The 21763-nt window shown below is 41.4% G+C and overlaps 1 protein-coding gene across 1 annotated transcript; it reads left to right on the top strand.

Annotated features, from left to right (window-relative positions):
- Positions 1-37: 37 nt before the first annotated feature.
- GNPAT (glyceronephosphate O-acyltransferase) lies at positions 38-21597 on the top strand. Its single transcript, XM_086627156.1, has 16 exons — positions 38-286; positions 3833-4024; positions 6456-6632; positions 7487-7616; positions 9833-9960; positions 10415-10490; positions 11022-11173; positions 11264-11394; positions 12063-12286; positions 14812-15057; positions 15770-15849; positions 18319-18459; positions 19383-19482; positions 19577-19670; positions 20667-20728; positions 21033-21597. The coding sequence occupies exons 1-16, from the start codon at positions 38-40 to the stop codon at positions 21074-21076; spliced, it is 2226 nt and encodes a 741-aa protein (XP_086483282.1). The 3' UTR covers positions 21077-21597.
- Positions 21598-21763: the final 166 nt, after the last annotated feature.

Here is a 21763-nt window from a genome sequence, read left to right as displayed (position 1 = left end):
GGACGTTTGATCCCGAGCGGCTCCCGTCGCCCCCAAGATGGCGCCGCCCATCGCGCGGTGCCCCCGCCCTCCACCGCGCCCGCCGCAGCGCGCCGGGCAGCCGAGCCGGGGCGGCGCGGGGCCATGGGCGTCGCGGGAGGCGGCGGCGAGCGGGAGGCCACCGCGACGGGGTAGGGCGGGCGAGAGGGGCGCGGGGCGGCGCGGCGCCGCTCGCAGGACCATGGCGGCAGCGGCGGCGGCGGCAGCGGCGCCCGGGCGGGCGCGGCGAGGGGCGCCCATGTACTCGGTAGGTGGCGGCGGGGCGGGGGAACAACGGGGCTCGGTGCTGCGGGGGAAGGAGGGTGACCGCCTCACCCCCGCGCCTCGTCGGTGCCGTTCACTCTGAAGCGGAGTGACGGCGCTTGGCGCACCTCTCCTTCGCCCCCCGGTTTGGGGCCCGGGGCGAGCAGGGGTCGCGCTCTGGAGGGAAGTTCCCGGGGCCTCTGAAGGGCGCGGGTGTGCCACGCACAACTTCCCCGGCTCTCCCCGCTTCGCGAGGCAGGGGCAGGCGGCTCCGCCGCAGCCCTGGCGCAGAGATTGTGTTGTGCAGAGCCCGGGAAGGGACGACGCCTCTCCCGGGCCCCAGCGGGGACAGGTCATGGTCAAGCGGGGACCGTGACCAGATGTTTTCCCTCCCAAGTTCGCTTTCCACAGCTACTGCGGGCCTCGAATCTGTTTCTCCTCCCCAGCTGCTTCGTCAGTTCCTGTCGTGTCAGTTGCGAGGGTCAAAGGTCCCGATCCGGTGCTCCACTTCACCCCTTAGATATGCTATGAAACACCAGTTCGTTTAAGAAAGGTCGGAAGGGGCTCAGGCTCCTCTCTAGAGAGGTTCTGTCCGACAGCCCCCCGACCAGCCCTGGCGGAGAGACTGTCTGGGGTGGCTGGTGTCCAAGCACGGGGCACCTCGTAAGGGAGTCCTGCGGCTGTTGTGAGGGACAGAAACCTGCCAACGACAACGCATTCAAAAATTGTAATGAAGATGGAGTGGCTGAAGTGGGTTTCCCTGTGTTACATGGTGGAAATGACTTCATTGACCTTGTTTTTCCCTTGCAGCTCCTATGCCAGCCTCAGACATGGAGATTTGGATGTGGGGTGCTAAACCTCCCCTGTCTACTTGGATTTAGAGGAGGGGGCTGGGGAGAGAGGGAAACAGCGCCTGGTTTCAACAGAGATTCCCAAACTTCTGTCTCCTTGGCTGAGTGCTGGTATCCTAAGCGCATTACGAGCGCTCCTGTTTTATTGCTCTCAAAGGTTATATGGAAGCAGAGGAGTTCCAGGCTCCTGCTGTTTCGCTTTTGTACTTCACCAGTGTCGCAGTAACAGTGTGCATAACTGGATTTTCTGATGTCAAGGCTTCCAACGTTTTCTAAGCGTGCTCTCTACAGTTGGCGGTTGAAGCTGGAACAACAGCTCGGCTGTGATGCGTAAAAGCAGCATTACTCTTCTTTAGTGGTTGGTAAAGTGTGTGTTTTGGCTCCCTCAGCGCTGCTTCAGAGCAGGGCGTGAAAGTTGCCATGGAGAGAAATCAGTTGCATATCAAATCTGGAAACATCAGGTGAGGAGCGGTGGCAGAGAGGTGACTTTTCAGTTGGCCGTGGCCTTTGCAAAACTCCACTCGCCAGAGCCGTGTCAGGGAAGGGCCGGCACGGCGCGGTGGCTGCTGATACCGGAGCCGAGTGCTGGGTTTCTTTCTTCTGCCTTTTGTGCAGATGCACGTTGCAGGATTTAAACTTTGGTAACTGAAGTAAAAGTTGCTTAGGTTTTCTGAGCAAGGGCTTGTCACCTACTGATCTGAGTAGGTGTATGCTTAGAGCCAACTAATATTTTCTGATGTTATTCTGAGGTATCTTTTTTGCCATTACAGGATATAAGGAGATTTTTTTTTATTTTATTTTTAATCAAGGGGGTTGATATAAGGTGCCACTGGCAACAAAGGGCTAATATAAACTATTTCCAGTTGTCTTAACAGTTCTTAGCTTACTTGGCTCTTGCAAAACACCAACTAGTTCAAAGCTGTGAAAACGAAAAGACTGAAAACTATAATGCTAAACTATACAGGCGAAAAAACCCCAACCCTGAAAGTTTTAAATTAGTATGGGCCTGGGTTTAATATCTTGTATAGGCTTGTTTTAAAAGTTCCTGGAGAGTCGGTTCTGCAGTTACTGTGGGACAATTCTCAAAACTACAGTAGTGGAGAAGTTAGATGATCTACCAGACGCTACTGTAGTACAAGGATGGTGTCCAAATTTGACTATACTCTGTGGGGGAAAGAATGAGAAGGTCAAACATTGCAGTAGGATTTGTGTTCTCTGATAAAACGAAGTTGGCTTTTGATACAGTTGCAGCTTTGAAGGATTTTCTTGTGATTCTTAAATGAAGATATTCCTGATTTGGGGTTTTTTTGCCACATTATCTTGTGTTGATAAATGCATGGGAACTAAATGTTTGCTCTCTACTTAATTTAAATGTCAGCTGGTTTTGATAGTGTTGCTGGTGTGGCTGTGGTCAGCTGTCAGTGAAACCTGACTCCCTCTCCCAGGGTTGAAAACCCAGCTGCCACTGCTGGGCGTTCTGCTTATCTGCTCCTGGTGTTCTCCCGCGTGTTTGCTGGCCGGGCTTTCCTCTGACACCAGAAAAAGTCACTGTAAGAGCCCATGAAACAACATGTTTTATCCTTCGTTGTCAAACTGGTTCTGCACAGGTTGTATGTAGGGAGAGGAGGCAGAATGAATGAAAAGGGTGCCTGTGCTACCCTTCTGTGCTGTAAAGGAATACATAAGCATTTTTATTTTAACATCTTCTTCTAATAAATATGGTTGATCATAACCAATACTTTTATATTTGTGTTTCACAGAGGCTTGCTCCAGTTGCCTTACTTGTCTGGTGGCTATTGCTGCTGTTTTGAAGTTCAGGGAAATACACTTTTGGTTTTGGAAAGACTGAGGGGTCATTCATACAGACTATGGTGTTATAGGAGATAATAGGAGACATCTCTCTCCAGCGCAGAGGATGCCTACTGACTCAAGGGGAAGAGTTTTGACGCTGAGATTTCTGCAGCAGGACGGAGCCACAATTGGTTCTCAACGTACTGTTTGTTTTACTGCTTAACGGTGGTGTCGGTTACTCAGAGGCTCTGCTCTCTTTTTACCTACATGTGCACCATAATCCATTTTGGTCTTCACATGGCTGGTAGTGGGTTTTTTTGGTTTATTCCTGCCTGGCTGTGTTTTATGTACCTTATGTCCAAGCTTGGTGAAAGCCAGCACAAATCACCAAGGTCGTAGGTGCAACTTAAAGTAGCAGGGGTTATTTTTTTTGTTTCGATGATTCTGATTTTATAATGTCATTCATGGTGTTGTCTTCATGCAGCTGCGAGAGCTGGAATTACAGGTGTTTTAGTTAATAACTATTAATCATGGCGAGGCTGGAGGCAAGGCATTTTAGGTTTCATGGCCCAGGCGTTCTCTCAGCTTCTTCCTGTTGGGCAGAATTAAGTAACGTGGCATAGGGTGATTTAGGGATCTTTGCAGTTGGACAGGGTTGAGGTCTTTTTTGGGGATTTGTTTATTGGTGTTTTTCTTTTTAGTTTCTTTCTATTTGTGGCATTGTTCCAAGCAAGTAACATTCGTTCATGCACTCAGAGTGTGGAATGCAGAGACTATAGAAAGCAAAAAAAAACCAAAACACCGAAGCATTGCAAAAAAGTATTGCATGCCATTATTATGCTTCTGTAGCCAAGCAGACCACTGAATGGCTCAAGACAGTGTCTCATTCTTTGTTTGTATGTTCCTAGCAGAAAGAGCTCACGTCAAAGAAAAGAGATGAGTTCGAAGATATCTTGGAGGAAAGACGATTGTCCAGTGACTTGAGATACGCGATGAAATGTTACACTCCGGTGATCTACAAAGGACTTTCACCTTGCAAGCCAAACGCTATTAAAAGTGCTGTTCTCCAGTCAGAGCAAGTTCAGTATGTTATCAAGCAGGTGAGGTTGGAGCCTGCGCTGTGAAACGAGGTAGACTGAACCCAGCCAAGCTTTGTGTGGCAGCAGGGAAAAAAAGAGTATTGCTGACCTTGTCAAACACGAAAGCTGTAGTTTGAAAGACGGTCCAAAAAATCAGTAACTTGAGAGCTGTACTCTTTTGGCAGGATAAACAAACACTGATTTACCATGGAGTTGCCACTAAAGCTGTTAGATAACTTGTTCGTGATTAGATAACATGTACGATAATTCACCATCTAACTTATCCAATGTGCTTGACTTTTCCCCCTGCCCCCATCCTCCACTGTCCTCACCACAGAGCAGCATTGTGAAAGACACAACCACTCTCCTTCTTAGTAGACATTTTTGTACTTTGAGGGTGCCCTGTAGGAATGTTGTAGGCTAGTGATGCGTTTATGAATGAGTCATAAATGCTACTTTCCCTAAAATGAGAGTTAAATTTCACAGAGAATTCTTTGAATTAAAAGCACTAAGATGTAACCATGTTTTTGTTTTAAGATGAAGGGCAGCTACTACTTTGTAACAAATGAAATATTTTATGTTCAAACTGGCTCTTATTTCACTTTATGTTGAAATGGCTGAAACAAGAGTGTGTGTTAGTTAGCAGAGTTTTCAGTATTCATGAGAAATAATTCCACACCTATAGAAGTATATAAGATGTTTTACTTAGTCCTGAGTGAGTGGCTACCATAAAATTTTTCTATTTGTTTTTTTCAATAGTCAGTGTTACCTATGATATATCAAAACCTGTTATAACATGACAAACTAAACTATGTCTGACAAAGTAGTCCTGTTGCCGTCATGAATTGCTGAGTATTATGAAATAAAAAAACCTGAATCTTTCAACTTTAGAAACGCTAAAACATTTACTGAAAGAAAATATTTTACAGAGGATTTGACAGACAGACATTTGTGTGACGTTTTCTTCTGAACTGCTGGTTTTTTAATGGAAAATTATTTTGATGGATATTTTCCCAGCTAGCATCAAGTGGTTGAAGGGGGTTAGCAGTCCTCCCAGTGCAACCTAGTTCTCAGCTTTGCACTAGAGATTGCTGGAAGTGTGTAACTGAGGCTATCTTGGGCAACATGCCCAACCATCTGCAATGAGCGCGCCTCCTGTCTGGGCAGAGTTTGCACAGCTTTAAACAGGCATACTGGAATTTGTTCATGTGACAAATTGCTGAGGTTACTAATGTTCAGTATGTGAAATTAAGTGCATTTGGTTGTTTTAGCTTGCTATATGTGACTGGTCTGTTTTTTTGATTCCTGATTTTGGGGAGTAAGTGCTTAGCTCTATAGTGGATGTGCACTTTATTCACACAGGATCAACTGTGTGGTAAGCTTTTTGCTGGTGAATGAGAACAGTATCTCTTCCCCTAGTGAATAATGAGAATAATTTTTTGACCTCCTAAAATAGATTGATTTTTCTCAGGCTTAAGTGGAAACAGTTTTTGGCTTCTTTAAGTGGTTAAAATAATCAGTTATAGCTGCTTGTGGAAGTCCAAAGGATGAAGGATAATGCATTTATCAAAACACAATTGAACCAGTAGATATGATAGTAAGGTGGTATATAGAGGTAGATTGGAGAAGATGGATTTTCTCATATGTCACAAAATAGAAATAATAATAAGCACTGCTGGCCTCTAAACAGAGCTGTGTTTTTTTGGAGGCTTTTTCTTCTGCCATTCTTCCTCTTTCCTCCTCTGTGTTCAGTAAAAGTCATATTCCTCATTCCACAATATTAAAAGACTAACTTTTCAATGAAATATTTCTAGATTTAAAGTGTCAAATAGGAGGGTCAGCCACTATTTAAGTCTGTTTTAAGAAACTTCAAAGGGGAGTGTGCATAGCGACAGAAAAAAGATCATTGATATGCAAAGTTGGTAGGGATGGTGCTTTGTATGCATTTCAGCTAGCCATTGCCAAAGTAATACATTACAAAAAAAATTAAGTGTGATAGGGCTGAGGTTCTTCAGCCAAGTCTTAATATCTAACCCAAATGCACTTCAAAGATTTATGTTGTGAATATCTCTGCAAACATCAGTTCCATTTTACTGGTCAAAGAAAATTGCATACAGCCTCTTCAGACCAATAATGCAGGAAAATCTCTGAAGATGCTACAGATTAAAACATTCAGGTGGTGTGTTTAGGGGGAGGATATTGTTGCACACCCTCCCCGCCATTGACATCTAAGTTCATTCTTGATTTTGAACAGCTTTAACTTGACTTTCTCTTGTTGACTGACACCGAACAGATTCTGTATGGTTAGATACATGCCTATCACATAAAATAAAATCTTGTTGACTATTGCAGTAGTTCTGCCATGATTGTTATGGGACACAGAATGGTGTGCATGGACAAGGAGAAAGGAACAACATCTGAGTGCTGTTTTGTTTGTTTTATTTCTCTTTAGTTAGCAAAAGAGATGGGAGAATCACCTGATATTATTCAAGAAGAAGCCATGGAAATCCTGGATGAGATGGGCCACAGTATGCAATTAGGAGCTGTCAGATTTTTTGCCTTTACTCTGAGCAAAATATTTAAACGGCTTTTCCAGAGAGTCTGTGTGAATGAAGAAGGAATGCAGAGGGTAAGTACTGGTGGGGGGAAAAAAAAGTTGTAATGTTTTCGTACTGGTCACTTGGACAAAGACTCCAATCTTTGCTCCAAGTAACAAATATGAAAAATACCCTTGGAAAAAAAAAGACTGCACTTGCGTTTATTACTGCATTTCTTAATAAGTGCAGAGGGGAAGACAGATGATATGTAATTATATTAGAGGCAAACAGGTAGCAGGACTTTCTGTACATTTTCCAAGTGCTTCCTATGGTAAGGAATACTTGCAGTCATGTGTCAGTGATTCTGTTAGATCAGTCATCAAGAGTGTTTTTCTATCTGGTACTATAATAATGCATTTAGCTGAACTGAGGGTGAAAATCTAATGTCATGTGACTGAGTGGGTTGGCTGTTCTGCAAAACCTTCATACAGCTAAGAGTGATGAAACATTGTGCACCTCTGAGGCAGGAGGTGCTTTAAGTTTGTCCCAATCCCCTGGGGAGCTGTTGTCCCCGTTTCATTGCAGGATGCTGCTGTGCTGGAGGATGCAGAGCATTCCTATTATTCCATGTCTATTCCAATAGACAGGCCCTATTGAATTTCCCATCCCCATCAAGAGAGATTTGAATTAGACTGTCACGTAATTAAGTGGCCCTGGCTTTTGAGTCCTTTGATGCTTGTAGAACCGCAGGTTGCTAGTCTGGAAACTATTCAGCTCAAAATTTCCTATGGTTCTCTGTGAAAAAGGTACGGAGTATGTGGACAGAGAAACCACCCTCAAATAAATCGGCTTATCTTTGTCTTAAGGCCTGTGAAGGCATGGATTTGCAAAAAAAAGAAGTCTGTAAATATTGGAACAATATTGTTTGTGCTGTTCTTTTTTTCAGTTGCAGCACGCCATTCAGGAGCATCCAGTTGTACTGCTTCCCAGTCACCGAAGCTACGTAGACTTTTTGATGCTGTCTTATTTGCTATATACATATGACTTGGCTTTGCCTGTCATTGCTGCAGGAATAGGCAAGTATGTTATTTTAACAAAATCAGTTGCCGATGCAACTGCTTCCCTTGAAGCATCGGCAGAACTCTGTTATGTGAAGTGCTGAGAGCAGAGCTGACTGGGAAATGAAATTTCACATTGGAGGACAAATTGTCGAGATTTTGGAAATACTTAATTTGAAAGCAGATGAAGCCAGTTTTATTTGCAGGAAACAGTTCTTGAAGACTTTTAACAGTAAATATCTTCTGAGTTAATGTGTTATTTGAAAATTGTGACTCCTGTAGCATTTAACTGAGAAACATGATCTTGGAAGCCTTGGGTATCAACTAAATCTTCTAAGCAGGTAGACGACAACCTCGGGTCTGTTGCAGCACTCCGTGTGCACCCACAAGCTGGGAAAGATCTTGGAGCCTACTACTCTACTATAGTCTGCTTTTCCAGTTGAGAACTTAGGAAGACCAGTAGAAAATTAGCTGAATATGGGAGGATATGCTTGGTAGAGAAGATGAGATTCTGCTGGTCTTTTAGTTAGTGGTGTCTTGCCTCTGGGTGATGTGGATTAGCTTCTGGTAAATTCAGAATTTGATGTCTCATAGCTACCTTATCAAGGTGTTGCAGCTACTTACCTGTCATTTATTGTTCAGAGTCTGCTCACGTGGTGTCATAGGTGTTGTTGACTTTTGGATTAGAGCCTTTTTGAGTTTTGGGCCTCAAAACAGTATCTTAAGATACTATTAGTTTGGCTTAGACGGATTTTTTTTTAGTGATTAACATTTTTTAAGTGCTTTGGGTATTTTGGGGTCAAAGTTCTTCAGAGTTAGGGGTTTGCGGCTTGATTATACTGCTGCATGTGTGTGTTGTTTTAAATTCCTCTGGAGAAAACAGAGTTCTCTATGGTTGTAGTTGTATTTACTGGATATCGTGTTAGAGGTTCACTAGGTGCGATGTACAAGCTCGCTCTCAAAGTGGCACTTGTGCTGAGTGGAGAGACGCTTTCCTGACCTAGGTGGTGAGTACCTCTGCTTTGTTAGTTATCGCTTGATCTTAAGTAGCATACAGGTAGATCTATGGGGCTTAGCTAAGGGGAGTCTAACAGTTGCCAGTAACACCGTAGTACATGCTCTGAGCATTAGTGGGAATCTGGCTGGTGCTGGGATTGTGTTTCTGTCTCAGGTCATGGGAGCAAGTCAGATTAGAGGCACAGAGCTGATGAGGTGGTGTGGGTTTTTTGAGTTATATGAAAGGATTCGTTTCAGTCCCAGTTTGTGGGGTGGCAGTGTGTGGTGGGGAGAGGTGTTGGGCATACAGCCAGGATCCTGTTTAGGGGATTGAGTACGCAGCAGGAGTGTGGAAGTAAGGGAGGGAATAGAGTCTGTGTTGTGGTGAGAGAGGGACGGTAGTAGCAAAGTAAGTGAAAAAGATGGACCTCTGCACATAGGAAGCTCTGCCAGGTATTATTGCTGTCTAGGGACCTGTAGGCAATTTCCTTTTATCTGTTTTTTCTTACATACATATATGTATGTATTCACATATATATATGTGTGTGTGTGACACATTGTATGATATCTTCAAAGCAGTCATTGTCAGTGTTGTAGCTGGAAATGGGAATTTACTTTACTGAGTGAATATCTGTTCTCAAGTGTTTCATGGATTGAGATAGCAAGGAGGCTGAAGTGGCACATGGCCAGCTGCTGTGTAGACTCGTTTTAAATGCTTCCCTAAGAAATTTGTTCATGTTAAGTTTTTCCTGGTTTTGACAAGTTTAACATGATTGCTTAAAACTAGAAAACTGTAAAAAAATTTTAGCTGGTTTGGTGTACCTCTCTCAAAGTGATGAGTCAGGATCATAAATGGTAAAATAGAGCGTAATTGGTCAGTTAATTTTGGTGTCTTCCAGGATACCTTGTGGTAACTGGTGTTTCTGAAGGTAAGTGAGACAAGGTACTTCAAAAACTTAGTCTTTATTATGGCTGAAATCTGGCCATCTAAATTATGAAAATGAATTGCTCTGAGTGAATGGTGATTACAAAAAAAAATTGAAACCATATTATAATATATCATTTATATCTATGTAAGTCATGCTAGACAATCTGAAAGCAAATAAAGGTAATGCAACAACAGACTCGTTGAAAGAGATCATCTTTATTCTGGTAATTGAATCAGTGTATTAGAGAAAGTGGTTGATTCTGCTGGCTGATATTAGTCAATAAGTTTTGTGCGTTTGATTGTTTTTCAGATTTCCTAGGAATGAAAATAGTTGGTGAGCTGTTACGAAGGGCAGGTGCCTTTTTTATGCGACGTTCCTTTGGTGGGAACAGACTCTACTGGGCAGTGTTTGCTGAATATGTAAAAACGATGTTAAGGGTAAATAAATTACTGAACTCTCAAAATATATGCTTAAGAAATACTCAGTTGCAGTGATTCATGTGAAATATGCACAGTGTTATAGCTATGTGAGGGAAAGTCTTGTGATTTGATTAAATGTGTTTTAGCTCAGAGTTGCTGTAGGTGAAGAGCATGCATGTGCTCTGTTGTTATTATAGTTCAGCAGTAGGTGGTAAACAAACAGCTGCACATCAGTTGCTTTGGATCATGTGCCCATATATAATGACAGATGCGTATTTTCGTTAATTTTAACTGTATGGTGTATCAAATACAACGTATGAATATAGGCTTAGGGACGACTGAAGTTAGATATGCATGGTTTCCATTAAACAAAAACCTTACTTACCTTTTAAGTGGTTAAAATTATTTGTGGACAGTAAAGAAGGAATGTGTTTATTTTGTGACCTTTTTTTGTTTTGTTTTACTTTTGAAGGGTGGCTATGCCCCAATTGAATTTTTTCTTGAAGGGACTAGAAGCCGCACAGCCAAGACTCTGACTCCAAAGTTTGGTAAGTTTGTTGAAAACTTGGAACTTATATGATTATTAGTGTTTTCATTTGTGTTTCCTAAGTTCTTCAGACAGGAAGGGATGTTAAAATGGTGGGAAATTGGTGAGGTCTGTCTCAGTAGTGGAAAACACAATGGTTAGAGTTCCAAGGCCATACAAATAACGGCAATACATGTCTTTTGCACTCTCTTGCTTTCTTTCCCTTTGCCCCATTGTGTAGTTAATTGCATAATTCTTCCCTGTTTTCTTTGTAGAAAGTAGAAGTCCCTTGACCAGCAGAGAAATATTGTAAAAGTAAAGGGGATTCTTTAGAAGGAGGATGCTGTGCGAGTGCAGAGCAGTGCTGCTGAAAAGAGCACAAATAGTTCTCCAAATGCATTGCTTACGATTACCTTATGTTTTAAAGCTTGGGCAATATCTTGTGCTGCTTCTTGCTTGAAGAGAGAACAAGTTAAATTGCAGTTGCTTTTCCCTCTTTGAAAAAGAAATGTGATTCACTTTTTTTCTTCTTCTTTTCTTATCCAATTTGCAGGTCTTCTCAGCATTGTGATGGAACCATTTTTCAAACGTGAAGTCTTTGACACGTATCTTGTTCCCATCAGCATCAGCTATGAGAGGATATTAGAAGAATCTCTCTACGCATATGAACTCCTAGGAGTCCCAAAGCCCAAAGAATCTACATCTGTATGTAAATCCCTTAAGAACAGAGTATGAGTGGAAGCATACACACCCTGTAACACCTAAATTGGCTTTTTGCTTTTCCCGTTTTCTTAGGGGTTGTTAAAAGCCAGGAGAATCCTCAGTGATAATTTTGGTACCATACACATCTATGTTGGCCAGCCAGTGTCACTAAGAACCTTGGCATCTGGGAGGATCAATCGGTGTCCATACAATTTGGTTCCCAGGTACCACATCTTTCCATGGTTTGTGCACAGGAAAAGCACTTTAGTCCTCACCTACGTAAAATAATTAAGGTGTTCTCTTGTTCTTTGTTTTCAACTTCTCTCACCTCCCCTCCATCTGTTTAGACCGCTGAACCTGAACCTGTTTTGTCTGAGCAGAGGCTTATCGTGCTCGTGATTGGGTGTTTTCTGAAAACAGGTTTTTACTTGCATAGCTTTGTACTGCATTGAGAAGATGCCATTTTAAAAAATTGATGATGATGCATGAGCCAGGCAAAGCTCTGTTTTCTGAGAATTCGGTGGTTTTGCCCCTTAAAAATTTCACCTTCTTGCGTTATTACTGTCAACTGTTATGTGATCGTGTGCCAGGGAGCTGTAGCTATGACTGGATTGGGTGGCTTTTGCAATTTGTAATACAAACATAATGCTTCTGATTTTTTTTTAAGATAGCAAGTGTACAGCATCAATGCAGAGTTCTGTGTTTCAGATACTGTTACGAAGCTACTGATGCTTTGCTATTTCTGTTCTGTACATAGATAGAATCACCCTCCAGATGTTAGGTGCTATGAAGTAGTTATAGATCTGGGAGCAATACAGAAGAAATAAGGAAGAATGTGATTTATATTCCAGGTTCTGGAGCTCTTTACCTTGAATTGTGTTGTTCTTTTCAGGCATCTTCCCCAAAAGCCATCTGAGGATATCCAAGAATTTGTCAGCGACGTAGCTTATAAAATGGAGCTCCTGCAAATAGAAAACATGGTTTTGAGCCCGTGGGTGCTAGTTGCTGCTGTCCTGCTCCAGAATTTGCCAGCCATGGATTTTGAACTTCTAATAGAAAAGACCCTGTGGCTTAAAGGCTTAACGCAGACTTTTGGAGGATTCATTGAATGGCCTGGTATGCAGAGAAAGTGTTATTTCTATTCCTTTTGTTGCTTATGAAGGATAGCTTATATTTCTGTTGAAGCGGTGTATGGCAACAGCTTTAGAAAATGTTTTCCTCAGAGTTGTAAATGGATTTTAGGATATGCTAAAAATGATGTTAAAACCTGGCAAATTTCGGCTTAGGCTGTGCAAGGTACTATTTTGAAAAACAGTAAGGTGGAGGCAGAACAGATATTTTACTGTTATTTCCTGAAGTGTGGGATGAGGGGGAAATTATAAGGTGCCTGTATTATAGGTGCCTGTACTGAGATTTGCCTCGTGCCCGTCTTTCTGAACCCTATGTAAGTCACAGGCAATTACCTGGTCTGCAGCAGTTAAACTTGGTGTGATGATGCTATGTTTGTTGCTTAATATTGACTGTAGTGTAAGTTGCTACTGGAGCAAAGAATGAGCAGAAACAAAACTATAATTTTTCTATTTATTTTTAAATTTCACTTTATACACAGAAACAGTGATGACTTTTGGGGAGGAGACTTCTGTGGTGTTTTTATTTATATATATATATATACACACACGCACACCTGCTTTTTTTTTATATATATAATGTTTATGTATATATTGGCTGTTGAAAGGTTGATTCTCCTTCCAAACTTTCTGAACAAGTATTTTAAACTTCTCTCTGTTGACCAAGGTAGTTAATTTTAAAGCCTCAGGACATAAGTGGTAAAGCCAGCAAAGAAAAATAATGTGTAACGCAACTACATTTACCTTTTCACTCTAGGTAGACTTAGAACTATGGATCTTTGCATTTGTATTCATATGTATAATCAAGGACCCCTCTCAGTACTGCAATTAAGAAATACAAGCAGGCTACATTTCTAACAGGACTCTGTCATTTCTGGAAGAAAATCGCTTCTCCTTTCAGGGATCTGCACTGGAGTGAATGCAGACAAGGTCTGCTTCTGGCAGACTGATAAAAGGAAGAATTTCGTGGCAATATTTAGACTTCATTTAGAATCTTACTGCACAGTAAACTGAAGAACATACCATATTCGGGTTTGCTTTTTAATTCTGTGTATTTTCTTAGCAACGATGAATAAACTTCTGCTTTACTGGAGTTGTGTTGTAGTCAGGGAATGGAGAATAGGCATGGTAATGGAACAGAGGATTAACAACAACTGAGCAGATTTTATTGGAGTGTGCCGGCCCCACTCTAGGCATCAGTTGCATAGAAACAGGGTTTGTTGTTTTATTTTGGATTGCCAATAATTTAAAGAATAAATATATTTTAAATGCTAATTTGATGACATCGCCAAGTCAGCAACTGCATGTACCCTGTCCATTCTTCTGTCTTCAAACAGCTAGTTGTTTCTCCCTTCGTCATGCTGGTTGTTTTTACAGGCAGAACATTTGCTTGGGTTTTAGAAATTTTATATTAAAAACAGGAACTGTGAAATGACTTGCTCACACTTCTGCTTATTGCATTGAGAAACTTGGGAGCTTTAGCAAAACTGAAAGAAAGTAGGTTGGAAGAGCAAATAAGATGCAAGGACATTCTACGTGAAATCTACGTTGAGAAAATTTTTTTTTGTCAAAGGCTGTATTGATATACGATACGATTGTGGTGCTGTGAACAAGTGTATTTTAGTAAGTTTTTATCTATTTTTATTTTTATTTCTTAAAACTTTTAAGAAGTTTTTATTGCTTCTTTCCTTGCTTACCAAAGAGTTCACGTTTGATGCAGGGAATGTTTTGATAATGTTTAAAGTGTAAGGTATTCTAAAAAGGTGAGCGTATTTTCAAGACTTGAGATGCTGCTCTTTATCTGAGTAAAGTTCACAGTGTGTCATGCTGACAAAAAGCTTGATCAAAGCCCACAGGTTTGTGAAATTCATGCCTCCCTTTGAAGAACTTTATCGTTTAAAAAAATATAACAAAAGCACACACCTCTGTGCTTTAGGCATTTTAAAAGGATTGTCTTACAAAACGAGAAGATATTTGGGTTTAAGTACAGTCTGATTTCTCTTTGAGCAGATACATTATGCAATGATACTTATGTTAGGATTTCTTTAAACTTAATTTGGGATGAGGCCTTCCTTGTATGTTAGAGTTGAGGAAAAACATTATAAAGACTTGGGCATCTGATTCCAAACTGTAGTGTCAGAAATGCCTAAGCAAAAGTATCATCTCCATTTCCTTACTGATGAATGTATCCATCAAACAGATCTATCCTCTTTTATTTGGAGGCTGAGAATATATGTTCCAGACACAAAGGAAGTATTTGTGATGGTTAGCAAGTGGAAGAATTTAAAGTGCTTTACTTACAGAAATGTCTGAAATTTGTTCTCTCCATCTCGTACTATGCTTAGGCTGCCAATTCCTGGTGTGGATTATTTTGGAACATCTCTCTAACTGAATGTTTGGTGTAATAATTGGTCTTCAGTGATAAAACTTAATGAAATACTGGTGTGTTTTAGGCTGTTTCAATAGAGTTATGTTCCCTTTTGCATCTTCCTGAGTGTTGCATTTTCCTGCTAGATAACCTGTGTGCCAAAAAAGCAGTCATGTCTGGCCTCACCGTGCATTCCAATGTTGCTCGCCTTGTCGATGGCCACGTGGTCCTAAATGACAAAGGAGTGCAAGATGGAGCTGTAGGGGAAATCGTCTTTAAGCGCGCTCTGGCCATCCTCATGTGTGCTGCCTATAGAAACCAGCTGCTGAACGTGTTTGTGCGTCCGTCCCTGGTGGCAGTCGCCTTGCAGATGACACACAGCTGCAGAAAAGGTATGTTTGGGCAGCTCTGAGAGCCCCTTGGCTTTGCTCCTTGTGCTGTCTGCTGTGAGAGGAGCACGAGGTTCCTGCGACTGCTAGTGGGAGCTGTCTGAGAATGTTATACTGTGGATAAGGTCCTATGGCGTAGGGTGGATGTGTTGGGAGGGGATGGGAGTATTTCGCTTGCCTTTTCTGTTTGTTTACCCTTTGATACTTTTGAAAGTAGGTATATTCTGCTGAGAGGGCAGGGCTAAGGTGAGCTGATCCCAGTCCCTAAGTGTCTTATTTTGTTGGCATTTAGTAGACCAGCTTTTTAGGTTACAAATTACACACAGCTCACACATATAGTGCTGCCAGTTCTCAGTCTTTCTTCTCTTCTAGTACTGTTTCTGAAGTATTTCAGTGTTCTCCAGTACTTGGCTCTTAAAGAAACTTATCAGAATACATACCTTAGTTTTGTGCAGCATCCGATTATGTGGCACTTCATGCGTGTTCTGAGAAGCTACAACCACCTCCTCTTTCGTTTAGTAACACTTGGATCAAGTGCTTTGAGTACTTTGTTCTGTTGTGGTGGTTTCTGCTGTATATGTAGGTATGCTTTTAATGTCAAGTCCAAATTTTATTTGAAGTAGGTAGTCTCTCTAAAATAAGGAATAAATGGTTTTTCACTTGCATGTTTCAAATTATGTTTCTAAACAATGGTACTTTACAATATTTGTTTCAGAGGAAGTCTATAGCTGCTTCAGCTTCTTGAGAGACGTTTTTTCTGATGAGTTCATCTTCTTTCCTGGCATTTCACTGAAGGTAAAAACATCTTTTATACAAAAATACTGATAGTCACTAACACAGCTAACTAAAATAGCATCTGATTTCAGGGCTCTGCCGAACAAGTGCGTTGTGATAAATACCTACAGTGTTATCAACTTGATTTGTAAGTGGGAGAGAGAACTTAAAAGGGGGTCAGAGTAGAAGTAGTCATTTGGTTACTTGCAAAACATTGTCTGAATCCAAATGATTGCATATGCAATCTTTTTTTTTTTCTCCCCTCCGGTAAAAAAAAAATTAAATCCTGAAATTGCCCAATTCTGAACTATTAAAATGAACTGTAGCAGAAGTTTAGCTTTTTTGCATAAAGCTAGCAGTCTTCCAGCACGGATGTAAAAATATGTGTAAAACAGTCTTTTTAAATGAAGTGTAAATACTGCCCTCTTCCTTTCTGTTTATGAAAGAGACCTTAGACTGTGAAGAAAAAAGTTCTAGTGTAGATTTAATTGAATTCTGTCACAGAGTGGGTATGTTTTGTCAACACAGAAACAAAACAGGAATTCTCATAGAGAGTACACCAGAATATTTTTTCCTAGAAGTTTTTGCAGACTGTGTAGCAGAGGGGTACTGCTGCTCTTTCAGGAAGTTAAACTATAGGTATTATACTGATTAATGATCAACCATTGTATGTCTTTTGTTATCTTTGGCAACTATTAGAGTATGCAATTCTAAATTTAGGTACCTATTGTCCTCTAGTTGATTGTACTCCTCCTAGTGCAGCTGTGATCAGTTGTTTTGTGTAGCTCCATGTGTGTGGTCTGTGATGGCAGGGCTACCAGAGGACTGTGCCAACACTCAGTGCCTCATCTGTTACAGAACGCCTCTGTACCCACCTCTCTGTCACTGCACAGCATGGCGGTATCTACTCTGTAGTGTTTGTACAACTGCTAATGTTCCTCTTCTACCTTGAACTCTGAAGGTTTTGATATTCCTGTGCACAAGTAATTTATTTTTTTTAATATTTTGATGGTTCATGGTTGAGCCTTTTTAGCTTTTTATTAGTAGCATTTATTTCATGTCGATTCAGACAGTACATTGCAAGCACTGTGAGGGAAGTGCCTATAGTAAAGCCTGATGTAAACTTCTGCTGCCGAAATCTTCTACAGAGTTGAGGCGATGCTGCCTGTGAAGGTTTTTGAAGTGAGAACTTTCCTGATGGCATTAAGTGTCCCTCGTAGAGTCTTATGGAAGCTTTAGTTGTGTCCTATTTGCTTGAAAAGGGCTTCCTCTCGCTTCACCCCCCGTCCCATACAACCATAATTTGGACCAAGGCGGTATTGTTCATGCACACTGCCGTATGAGGGGGCTCGGTGTGTCCGCATTCTCTCCTAACGCAGCTGGATGCAGGCAAGCTGCGAAAACTGCGGGCAGCTCTTGGCTCTCTGCGGGACCCGCTGTGTCAGTTTGTACACGTCCTGCTGGGTCCGAGCTGGCTCTCGTCCAGCCTGCTTGAAATGCAGGTGAGCACAAGTTTATTAGCGAAAAAATCGGTTCAGTGTCATACCCAATATAAACTGGTAAGTCTATGTGTAGTTTTTATTTGGATTTAAAAATTATTAAATGTGATTTTTGTCAATGCTAAGGCCAAATATCTGATGATGATAGTTGTGATCTTTCCTCCATAATTAAAAAGAGATAAGAATAATTCTCGTAAGAATGTTCAGGACTTACAACTATATTAAAATCTCAGGGATTTTTAGATGGAGAATTGGGCCTTTTTTAAGGCTGGCTGGCACAATTGCTGATCTGAAGTTACATTCAGTTCTCATTGTTAGCCATTGTTGCCTCTTGCAGCTTGTTTTTGAAGTCCCAAAAGCAATCAGGGAACAGGAAGGTGACTGGCTGTACCCGATTTTACTGGAGTCAAATGAAGGAGTTGCTGTAACGTTAAGAGATCTCTTAGCAGCCTGAGTCTGTGTCCCATCCCCTCATGTCCTCTGTCTGCGTGTCCTGTGTCCCCTGGTGGCAGTAAATAGTTTTGTCATTGACATTGCCATTATTTGTAACTTTTGGCCATTGTGGTGTCTCTTTTGTAGAGGGCAGGTCAGTGAACTATGTTATCATTTATCACAAACAGCACACGTGATAAAAGCGAACTCTGACTTAAAAAAACAAACAAACAAACAAAATAACCCCACCTTAAAGTGAACAGCCTGACCCTATTCTGACAGAACCCTGAGGGAGCTCAGGATGGCTGTTACAATAGCAGCCACAGCCGCTTTCTTTGCTTCTAGGTCTCTCGTGCATCAATATACAGTTGTGTTTAAGGACACATTCCCACCATTTTTATAAGGGTATTTCTGGTATATAGGAAAATTTTCGTTCAAGTCTCTTGAGAAATGAGTTCAGAAGTGGTGTCCTGTTGTGTGGTTTTTGTTATTGATTTTGTGGCGAAAAGTAGCTGCACTTACTGTGGGTGTTAAAATTTCAGTTATGCTTCTCTCTCAGGATTTTGAGGAAGGATGTTTTCTACTCACAAAATGTGACGCCATTCAAACAAGCCAACAGGAAATCTACCCTACCGACAAAGGAAGTGTTATAGTATCTTTCTTGTCAGCCATGTTCAGACCTTTTGTGGAAGGTTATCAGGTATGTTGTTCTTCAGAAAATTATCTTTTTTTCTCCTGTGTTTTATAGGGAAACCAGGAGAGCTGTGATACTTCTGCAATATAAGTAGTGACTATTTTCATGGCTGGGGAGGACAGGAGTTGAGAAATAGCAGTAATAAATATCTTAAATGCCACTCTCTCCCCAGGACCCTGATTGTAGTTTTTGACTCAGACTTTTCCAATTGGCAAAAGCAGTAACTACCTAGTAATACTATGGCCCGTTGTGGGTTTATAAGCTTCATGGAGAGTGTGCTGCTACCAGGTTCATTGCTCTTTCTTACAAGAAGCTCTTGCTTAATTCATTTTATGTGGGGTGTCTTGCCAGGTGTGGAAATGAATTTGCATCTCCTATTTGATAGGTTTTTTGGGAGTCATTAATTGCATCCGTATCTCTTTAAATTCTTCTGATTTTCCAAGGTTTTAATAAGACTAAACACTTACATTCCTGTGATAAGCAATGTTTACAAAAACAGGAGGCTAAAATCTCAGGTATGTCAGCAGAAGGTTGGATGTTTGAACCTAGTGGAATCTGTTAATGATCTGGTGTATGACTTGGGCTGAACTGTACTGATTTCCCCAGTTTTTCCCCTCTGTAAAACAGGTATTGCTTAAAAAAAATTATACCGCTTTTGATTGTGAGAACAGGAATGTTAAATTAATGTCTAACTATTATATTAATACTGAATCTTTTTTTAATATTAGGATTCTCATGCCTGTTAAACAGTAATAAAAATTTCAGTAATAAACCAGTAAAAAAGAGTAATAAAAAGAAGTCTTTTGAGTTCCCCTCCTACACTTTTCAAAGTGTAACAATATTACTTACTTACAAGGACCTGTCTGTTTGTAATTCATAACAAGCTGACAATCAAAAGGAACTGTGTGCTAATTTTTTTAAAATGTTAGTTAATTTTCAGATACCTCTCAAAGGAGACAAAAGAAGCCTTTACTGAGAAGCAGTTTATCCCTGGAGTCCGCAACTTTGTTTTTCAGCTTCTTGAGAAGGGTGCGTACGGCTGTTAACGCAATATGATTTTACAAGCGTAGCCTGTTAATGGGCAGCGATTCAACTTTTAAGTGTGTTTCTGCTTTCTGCGTAGGGAATACGCAGTGTTACGAAGCGCTGTCTTCTGACATGCAGAAAAATGCCTTAGCAGCTCTTGTGCAACTAGGTGCAGTGAAGAAGAAGAAAACGTAAGTAACGTTGGTGTTTTGGTGTATAGAAGCCAGTGTGCAGTCTTACTGGCGGGTATTAATGACAGAGCTATTAGTATGAAGCAGAACAGCAGAACTCTTGACTCTGTAAGCACCAGTCAACTGGTCGATTGGTGGTGTGGTCAAACCTCAGCCTGCAGCCAAGTACCACGCAACTGCTTGCTCACATCCCCCCGCCCCGGTGGAATGGAGGAGAGAATCGGAAGGGTAAAAGTGAGAAAACTCATGGGTTGAGATAAAGACAGTTTAACAGGAAAAGCAAAAACCGTGCATGCAAGCAAAGCAAACAAGGAATTCCTTCACTACTTCCCATCGACAGGCAGGTGTTCAGCCATCTCCAGGAAAGCAGGGCTGCATGATGTGTAACGGTGACTTGGGAAGATGAACACCATCACTCCGAACGTCCCCTCTTCCTTCTTCTTCCCCCAGCTTTATATGCTGAGCATGATGTCCTATGGTATGGAATATCCCTTTGGTCAGTTGGGGCCAGCTGTCCCAGCTCTGTCCCTTCCCAACTTCTTGTGCAGCCCAGCCTACTCGCTGGTGGGGTGGGGTGAGAAGCAGAAAAGGCTTTGGCTCTGTGCAAGCACTGCTCAGCAATAACAAAAACATCGCTGTGTTATCAACACTGTTTCCAGCACAATTCCAAAACGTAGCTCCATACCAGCTACTATGAAGAACATTATCTCAGCCAAAACCAGCACAATTGTATTTATTCCTGCCAGTTGTCTGTAGTAAAACTCAAGGGAAGAGAGAGAGAGAGACACTCTGAACAAGAGGAAGGATAAAGAAACCATAACTGTCCTTGAGTACAGTCTGCTTAGAAGTCTGCCATGTCCTTAAAATTAATGTGTATGCTGGTAGGATGAAGAGTATGATGTTATTACGAAAATATTTAATTCAGATTATTTGTATAGAAATGACTGGAATAAGAAATATTCATTGAAGAAACAAGGTTTTTTCTTTAAACTGTAGGTCAAAAGGATTCACTTACAATGTAAATCAAGAGGCTGTTAATAAAATCCTGGACACGCTTGGTAAGTGTTCTCTAATTCATTCAAAGAGTGCTTCTCATGTTGCAAATTACTTTGGACAGTGCACATGTTAGATGTAGTGTTTTTTTTCACCTAATAGTTTCTTAGATTTATTTGTGTAAAAATCCTAACGATATTTTTTTACAATACTTTTTCTGGAGTTATTGACTGTGGCTTTGAATCTCCCTTCTTCATTTGAAATACCATGCAACCCAATGACCAAGGAAAATAAGGCAAAAAGTAATTTATTGGAGTGGTATTTATGACATTTTGATAACATTTAATTTTTTTTTTCCCCCCACGTTAGATGCTAGGATACCTGTACAGAAACCTGTGGCTGCACGACTCTAAAGGGTTCCTGATGCTGTGACTGGATGCAAGTGCCTGCTGAGAACACCGACCACCACCCAGCCGGAGCAGGGATGGGAGCAGGCGAGGTTCCCCTCCTGCCAGGGTGGGAGGCGGAGAGGTGTTCTTCAGCGGGGCGGCTCTCCATTACCGCTTACAAACTGTTGCCACTGAGGGTTACAGTTGTATTTGTATCCTCACTGTGTTTTGTTTTTTAAAACAGATTAAACATTGTCCTTTTTTTTTTTTCTTCTTTTTTGATAAGTATTTAAAGAGATGGGCACAGTAATGGCTACTTAAATACATTTTTCTAGACTTGTAACAAGGAACGTGATTGGCTTCTTCAAATATTTCATGGATGTGAAAACGTTAACAGGGAATTAAAGACTTGCGGTTGAAATTAATATTTAGAAAATATGTTGCTGGCTGGCTAAATGTAAGATACGGACGAAGAGCACAAATCCTATCTTGGGCAATAACCGGAAATGCTAATTGTGCTGGGTTTTGGTTTAATTTTTTCGGTTTTGGCGTTATTTTAAATGAATGTTATATTTAAAAACTGAATTAAAGCAGCGTCGTTAACGTGTCTGTTCTTCCTCGCCCCCCGCAACTGCGCTGTCCATTCGGGCGGCGGAGCCCACCCCGGCTATCGGGGAGCGCTTTCTGCCCTTCCCGCCTCGGCTCCGTTAG

Source organism: Tauraco erythrolophus, chromosome 2 (genome assembly GCF_009769465.1).
Source record: "Tauraco erythrolophus isolate bTauEry1 chromosome 2, bTauEry1.pri, whole genome shotgun sequence".
Taxonomy (NCBI): Eukaryota; Metazoa; Chordata; class Aves; order Musophagiformes; family Musophagidae; genus Tauraco; species Tauraco erythrolophus.
Note: the sequence above shows the minus strand (reverse complement) of the source record. Positions and strands in the feature narration are given on the sequence as shown.